Source organism: Sus scrofa, chromosome 9 (genome assembly GCF_000003025.6).
Source record: "Sus scrofa isolate TJ Tabasco breed Duroc chromosome 9, Sscrofa11.1, whole genome shotgun sequence".
Classification (NCBI taxonomy): domain Eukaryota; kingdom Metazoa; phylum Chordata; class Mammalia; order Artiodactyla; family Suidae; genus Sus; species Sus scrofa.
The window spans coordinates 113,544,189-113,552,425 of record NC_010451.4 but is presented as its reverse complement, the minus strand read 5'-3'; the positions used below and the strand labels follow the sequence as shown (position 1 = coordinate 113,552,425).

General features: G+C 37.9%; 1 protein-coding gene across 1 annotated transcript; it reads left to right on the top strand.

Annotated features, from left to right (window-relative positions):
* On the top strand, positions 4,333 to 7,691 carry LOC100513612 (olfactory receptor 2A2-like). Its single transcript, XM_021063601.1, has one exon. The coding sequence runs from the start codon at positions 5,638 to 5,640 to the stop codon at positions 6,568 to 6,570; it is 933 nt and encodes a 310-aa protein (XP_020919260.1). The 5' UTR covers positions 4,333 to 5,637; the 3' UTR covers positions 6,571 to 7,691.

Below are 8,237 nucleotides of genomic sequence, written 5' to 3'. Positions count from 1 at the left end.
TTTACACCAACTTTTATCCCTTGTCTCATATGGCAGCAGCTAGTATCTTTGCCTTTAAATGCTTTTGATAGTGGTCTTCCAGGTAGCCGCCTCGGTTCTGGGAGAGTTTTGAGTTAGTCACAATAAAGGCAAGTCCTTTCAGCTGATACTTCAAGGAGCCACCAGACAGGTCAAATCACACAACCATAATTCTGTGAATATAAAGTCTATTCTGCTCCCTCTGGCACTGAGTGTACACTGGAAATTCAGACTATTTTCTTCAGGGCAGCCAGTGAGCCAGGAAGTGGGGGATGGCATCAAGATAAGTTAAAATGCTACAGTTTCTGGAGTTCCTGCTGTGGCTCAGCAGGTTAGTAATCCAACTAGTATCCATGAGGATGTAGGTTTGAAACCTGGCCTTGCTCAGGTGGTTAAACCATCCAGCATTGCCATGAGGTGTGGTGTAGGTCACAGACACGGCTCCATTCCGGTGTTGCTGTGGCTGTGGAGAAGGCCAGCAGCTGCAGCTCCGATTTGACCCCTGGCCTGGGAATTTCCATAGGCTGAAGGTGAGTCCCTAAAACAAAACAAAACAAAAAACGACATACAGTTTCTCCCACTGATTTGTGGGTTTGTTTGTTAGTTTGTTTTCCATATTAAGTATTCCTCTGGTTCTATAGCTTTTGATTAGAGTCCAGAATTCAATAGAAGTTTGTTTTGACAGATTTTTCATTTTATATGTTACCTTTATAGAAAGAAATACTTTATCTATTCCATTTTTTAAGACCAATATTCCTCAGAGTTAATATTTTATCTTCTAAGATGTAGTTTTAATAGGTTGATCTATAAAGACATTTAATTTCTCAGTTGAGAGTTTTTTTTTTTTTTTTTTTTTTTTTTTGTCTTTTGTCGTTGTTATTGTTGCTATTTCTTGGGCCGCTCCTGCGGCATATGGAGGTTCCCAGGCTAGGGGTCGAATCGGAGCTATAGCCACCAGCCTACGCCAGAGCCACAGCAAGGCGGGATCCGAGCCGCGTCTGCAACCTACACCACAGCTCACGGCAACGCCAGATCGTTAACCCACTGAGCAAGGGCAGGGACCGAACCCGCAACCTCATGGTTCCTAGTCGGATTCGTTAACCACTGCGCCACGACAGGAACTCCCAGTTGAGAGTTTTTAACCCCATACTTTTTTTTTTTTTTGAAAAAGTAGAATCTTTAAATTTACATATGGGAATAGGTACTGCTCATGGGCCAAATTTATCAGTACTTTTGTGTAATTAAGATTGGGTGGAAAGGAGTTCCCGTCGTGGCGCAGTGGTTAACGAATCCGACTAGGAACCATGAGGTTGCGGGTTCAATCCCTGCCCTTGCTCAGTGGGTTAACGATCCGGCGTTGCCGTGAGCTGTGGTGTAGGTTGCAGACGCGGCTCGGATCCTGCGTTGCTGTGGCTCTGGCGTAGGCCGGTGGCTACAGCTCCGATTGGACCCCTAGCCTGGGAACCTCCATATGCCGCGGGAGCGGCCCAAGAAATAGCAAAAAAAAAAAAAAAAAAAAAAAAAAAAAAAAGATTGGGTGGAAAAAGGTTCATGGATGTTTTAGTTAGACTTTTCAATCAAAATGCTCATAATTTCAAACTTTAATTCATACCCATCTCTGCCCAATTTATATGCTGCTGTTTTGTATTTAGCTCAGTCTTATTCTAGGTCCTTGAACAGAGGACATTGCCAGTGTTCTTTGTACAGTCAGTATCTGCTTAGTTGTACAAATGTATATCATATTTTGTTTGATCTGTATTTCTTTTTATAATGTGAACTTTGTTTTTGGGATCACTTCTTTCCTGCCTGAAATGAAATCTTCAAATTTCCATCAGTTAAGACAGTTTAATTCAGACTGTCTCAGCTCAAGAATAGTTTTAGTTGTTTTCAATGGAACAGTATGGGGTAGAGTAGGTAGTCTCTCATCTTATCAGAAACTGAAATCTAAATCTTTTTTTTTTTTTTTTAGGACTGCACCCCTGGCATATGGAGGTTCCCAGGGTAGCGGTCTAATCGGAGCTGTCGCCACCAGCCTACACCACAGCAACTCGGGATTCCAGCCGTGTCTGTGATACACAACACCAGATCCTTAACCCACTAAGCAAGGCCAGGCATTGAGCCAGCAACCTTTTGGTTCCCAGTTGGCTTCATTAACCACTGAGCCACAATGGGAACTCAGAAATCTAAATATTAAGGTTTGTGGAATTCCCATCCTGGAGTAATGGAAACAAATCCGACTAGGAACCATGAGGTTGAGGATTGGATCCCTGGCCTCCTCAGTGGGTTAAGGATCCTGCGTTGCCATGAGCTGTGGTGTAGGTCGAAGATGTGTTTCCGATCTGGCTTTGCTGTTACTCTGGCATAGGCCTGGCAGCAACAGCTCTGATTAGACCCCTAGCCTGGGAACCTCAAATATCCCACAGGTGCTGCCCTAAAAAGACAAAACAAAAATAAAAACAAAAAACCTTAAGGTTTGTAAACCACATCCCTCAGATCTGGACCCTTGATTTTTGACTTCTGATGTCAACATTAGGGAGATTTGTTTTCTTATGATCCTCATTGTTGTCCTCCTATAACAGCTGATTTTTGTTGGTTTCGTAAGGCTGTTTTTACATCATTAAGATTTGTGCTGTTTACGTTCTGTTTAGCCGTCATTATTCCCACAATTTTGGCTATTCTATCTCTATTAAATGAATTTAATGAGGCACAGTAGTTCTGTTATTGCAGTTCATATATGTATCTGCAATGTACAATTGACTGAGAAAGACCTTTTTTCAGAATACCTAACAGGAACATATTTTATGATTTCTTGCGTGCATCAATATTACATATATATGCATGTGTATATATGTACATATGTGTATACATATAATGACTACATATTAGTGTATTACCAAAACATGATATTCATGACTGCTCCTATCCCTGATCCTGGGCCTTCTCCCTGCTGGGCTGTGGCAGGGCTCATCTATCCATCAGCAGCTTTCTCATCATCACTTCCTAATGTGCTTGAGTGGTGGTCCTTCAGATTAGCCCAACTCTATTGTTTGAGAGGAATCTGGAAGTATGAGAGGCTTTGTATGCAGATGTTTCCTCTGGAGAATTCTCTGATATGGTCAAAAGAACAAAAGGACCTTATGCTACCTAGCAGACAAATATATGGTAGAGTAACCTCTGATTTTGAAAAACGGAATCCTGGTAACAGTTATAGTAAACTCTGCTGAAACTGTACAAGGTAAGTTTTGCTATACAGTTCTTTCTTATTGAAACTTCGATAGGCTATCATCTGATATGGACATTATTAGATGTAAGATTAATGTTTTGATAGAAATATTTGTCCTACCACAAAATAGGGTAGGATGAGTGTCAATTCCACTGACTAAAGTTGGAGGAATAGCCAAAAGTGCCCTAGTTCAGTTACAGGACTGCCCAGGGAGAAAATCACATATACTGATCAAGTAAACCTTTGCTTCCTAAGTTGCTGTTATTTTAATGACTCTATTGGAGAGGAGAAATTTTATTTATATGATATTAAAATAGATTAGTAGACAAAAATATGGATAGACAGGTATGTAGATAAATAAATAGATAGATTTGACTAAGAGCTTCCATGTCCTAAAATTTAGTACAAGAAAATAATAAAATGTACACAAAATATGTATAAAACATAATTACTATGGCATCATACTGCACACAACCCAGTTAGAAGGCAATATATTACATGAAATAGTCATCTGCAACAAAATAGTGAGCATAAGTTTAAATTGAGAAATATTTGACATGGAAGATGTACATTGATATTCTAAATGAAAGAAGTTGATAAATAACACTGTTCATATAATTTACATATACTGAAACATATGAACAGTGAATAATGGAAATATATATACAAATTATTAATAGTGATCATCTTTGGATATGTATTTCTCATGTGTGTTTTCTCTTAGCGTTTTATCCAATTTCATGTTTTTTTCTAAGATGATTAAGAAAATTTTAGGTCAAAATTTGACATGAGGTAGATGCCTCTTTGTTCATATAAAAATCAGACTATCAGGAGTTCCCGTCGTGGCGCAGTGGTTAACGAATCCGACTAGGAACCATGAGGTTGCGGGTTCGGTCCCTGCCCTCGCTCAGTGGGTTAACGATCTGGCGTTGCCGTGAGCTGTGGTGTAGGTTGCAGACGCGGCTCGGATCCTGTGTTGCTGTGGCTCTGGTGTAGGCTGGTGGCTGCAACTCTGATTGGACCCCTAGCCTGGGAACCTCCATATGCCGCGGGAGCGGCCCAAGAAAGAAATAGCAAAAAGACAAAAAAAAAAAAAATCAGACTATCGAAAGTTTAATTTTTAAGTCTAATATTTCCAACTACTTATAATTGTCTAAATATAAAGCAAAAAGTATAAACAAGATAATTAAGGTTATGGGTTAGGTCTACTTTTGCTGAAAAATGACTATGATACTGAAATCATTTTCTTTAATGGCAGTATTAATTTAGTAAAATATATTTTTTTTCTCAAAAAGAAGTCAGTGAATATGTATTAGGATAAAATAAGTAAAGGTAAGAATCTATTATCCCTTAAAAACTTACATACTGTCCCCAGTTATATGCTTTCCCTATTAAATGTGGATATAAGAAATTTGGCAACAATTTTGTTAAAAAATTATTTAACACCCAATAAAAGGAGACAGCTATTTGAATTTATGATTCTTCAGTAAAAGAAGACATTTTTAATGAAATAACTGGTTCTCTACTGAAGTGGGAAATGAACAAGATGACTAGAGGATAATTTGTTAAGCCAGAATGAAGGAAGTATTTTAAATTATGGATTAATAATTTTATATGGGAAATAACTTGGAAATATCACCTTAACCAATGATCCACCAATCCACCAATTGAATATCACCGGTACTGGGACAAATTAACATTATCTGTGCATAATGAAAGGCATTAAGAAGATCATATTTTTCCTGCCAAAATATTTGACTCTGAACTAAAGCATGGACAATTAATGGAAATTTTCAATTAAGAGACATTATACAAAACAAGAGCTCATACTGTTAAAAAATATCAGTGTCAAGGCAAGAAAGACTATTTAAGACTAGAAGAAATTAGCATTATATGTAATACTAGATTTGAATCTTAGACTACATTGGCAGAAAATGCTTTATTTAGAATAGTGCATCATGCTAATGTTACGGCTCTTTATTTTGGTAATTATGGTGAGATTAAATTAGTGAATATTCATGTTATTGAAAACAATCAAAAGAATTTAGGGATAAATTGTCAATGTGTGAATATGATTGTATTTTTCTCATATGTGGTCTACAGAAAATGAATACTACATACATACAGAAAAAATAAATTATAAGGCAAACATGAAAAAAATTGTATTAATCTGTATACTAGATTTGTTTATAATCCCTGGTACTTACATGAAATTTTGAATTACTAAAAAATAAAAAGTAAAAAACAGAAAGGCAAAGTAACATTGGAAAAATAAAAAACTCAGTGAAATAGGGACAAGTACACAGGCACCCTCAGATAAATAACTCCAGTTTTCATTGCTATCCAGATCTGATTTGCCATCACACTTCAGTCCTTTACACACAGACTCATTTACAATGGAGGGCAACCAGTCATGGATCACAGAATTTATCCTGGTGGGATTTCAGCTCAGGGAAGAGATGGAATTGCTTCTCTTCGTTATCTTCTTCCTACTATATATCTTCAACCTGCTGGCAAATGGCATGATCTTGGGGCTCATTTGCCTCGACCTCAAACTGCACTCCCCTATGTACTACTTCCTTTCTCATCTGGCCGTTATTGACATGTCTTATCCTTCTAGCAGTCTGCCCAATATGCTGGAAAACCTAGTGAAACACAAAAAAACTATCTCCTTTGACTCATGCACTATGCAAATGGTTTTCAGTTTGGCTTTTGGTTCTGTTGAGTGCCTGATTTTGGTGGTGATGTCCTATGACAGGTATGTGGCGATCTGCCATCCCCTCCGGTACACTGTCATCATGAATTGGAAACTATGCATAGTCCTGGCCATCACTTCCTGGGCATGTGGGTTTTCCCTGGCTCTGGTACAAGTTTTTCTCCTGCTAAGATTGTCTTTCTGTGGGCCCCAGAAGATAAACCACTTCTTCTGCGAGTTTAGATCTGTTCTTAAAGTGGCCTGTGGTGATACTTGGATCAGTGAAATTTCCCTCTTTGCTGATGGTGTGTTCATATTAGTTACACCCATTTCCCTGGTGCTGGTCTCCTATGTGCGCATACTCTGGAGTGTCCTGAAGATCCAGTCAAAGGAGGGCCGCAAGAAAGCCTTTTCCACCTGTTCTTCCCACCTCTGCGTGGTTGGGTTCTACTTTGGCCTAGCCATGATAGTTTACATGGTCCCTGACAACAGTAAACAAGAGGAGCAGCTTAAAATCCTTTTCCTATTTTATACCCTCTTCAACCCATTGCTGAACCCCCTCGTCTACAGTCTAAGGAATGCTCAAGTGAAGGCTGCCTTCTACAGAGTATTGCAGATAAATACGACAGTGTGAAGGAGCATAAAATTTTGATTCACCAGAATTTTCCACCTTAACAGATGTGGTTTGCTTGTCCAAAAGAACTCAAGAAAGTTCCACAAAGAATAGAACATGATTTAGTGATGAGAATTACTCAAGTGTAACATTAGTAAGTTGGCAGAATATGAATAGCTAAGCCCTCATTACTTCATGGAGACAAGGCTATACAGGCCAAGTCTCCTTTGTGAAAACACCAGAAATCAGATAATAGGTTGCAGCAGACCATATAAGAACAAAGCTAAGAAGAGATACAGTAAGTGTTAGGCAAATGTATGACATTTTACCCATCACTTCTTCCCCCTGGCACAGTGTGTTAGGATATGGAGCAAACTCCCAATTCTTAGATTTCCCTCAAGAGGGAAAGAGAAGAATGGACCATGCATACTACTTTCAAGCTTTCAGGGAGTGGCCTGAGGGTTTGTTTTCTATAATGACTGATTCAGAGGAATGATGGGAATGGCAGTTTGGACTCCCTGTTGGGGCCACTGAGAAACGTGATGAGCTCTCCAACTTTCTATGGCTGTGCAGAGATTTTTTTTTTGAATTTTCACAATTCTCATAGATCTGGTATCTCATTTTAACATGAAATTCCCTTGTGTTATTTTACATTAGTTTTTTTTTGCAGTTATTTCCTTGCCATCTGTATCTTCTTGGGTGAGCCATCTCTTTGCATCTTTTGCCCTTTTTAATGTAATAAACTATAAAAATTTTAGAGTCATAGCAAAATTGAATGGACGATACAGAGGTAGCCCACATACCCTCTGCCTCCACACATGTGTAACTTCCCCAACTATCAACATACAGCCCACAGAGTAATATGTTAATTATTATTCATAAACCCCTATGAACACATTATTATTTCCCAACATCCAGGGTGTACTTTAGAATTCACTCATGGTGTTGTATATTCTATGTGTTTGGACTAGCAAAAAATTATATCTACAGTTATATTGTCATACAGTAATTTTGCTGCCATAAAAATCATCTCTTCCATCCTCCCTCTTACAAATCCTTGTCAACCACTGCTCTCTTAATTACCTCCATAGTTTTGGCTTTTCAGAGTGTCGCATAGTTGGATTATAAAGTATGTAGTTTTTGTGTTGTATATTAGATTCCATATATAAGTGATATCATATGGTATTTGTCTTTCTCTTTCTGACTTACTTCACTTAGTATGAGAGTCTCTAGTTCCATCCATGTTGCTGCAAATGGTAATGTGAGAAAAAATAATGTATACATGTATGTGTAACTGGGTCACCTTTCTGTACAGTAGAAAATTGACAGAACACTGTATACTAGCTATAATGGAAAAAATAAAAATTATTATAAATGAAAAAAATTAAAAAATAAAGAATGTAATTTTTTTTACATTGTCCTCTAAACTCAGTCCTATGCATTTAAGTTTCCTTTATGTCTTTTTTTTTTCTTTTTCTTTTTGGCTTGATAGTTCATTTCTTTTAAGTGCAGAATACTATTCCATTGTCTGAATGTAACACAGTTTATCCATTTACCAACTGAAGGACATCCTGATTACTTCCAAGTTTAGACAATTATGAATAAAGCTGCTTAACCAATTCCGTGCAGGTTTTTGTGTGGACATAAGTTTTCAAGTCCTTTGGGTGAATACTAAGTAGTACAATTAG

Coding starts and splice junctions, on each gene's coding strand:
- LOC100513612 (XM_021063601.1), top strand. CDS start 5,638: ATGGAGGGCAACCAGTCATGGATCACAGAATTTATCCTGGTGGGATTT.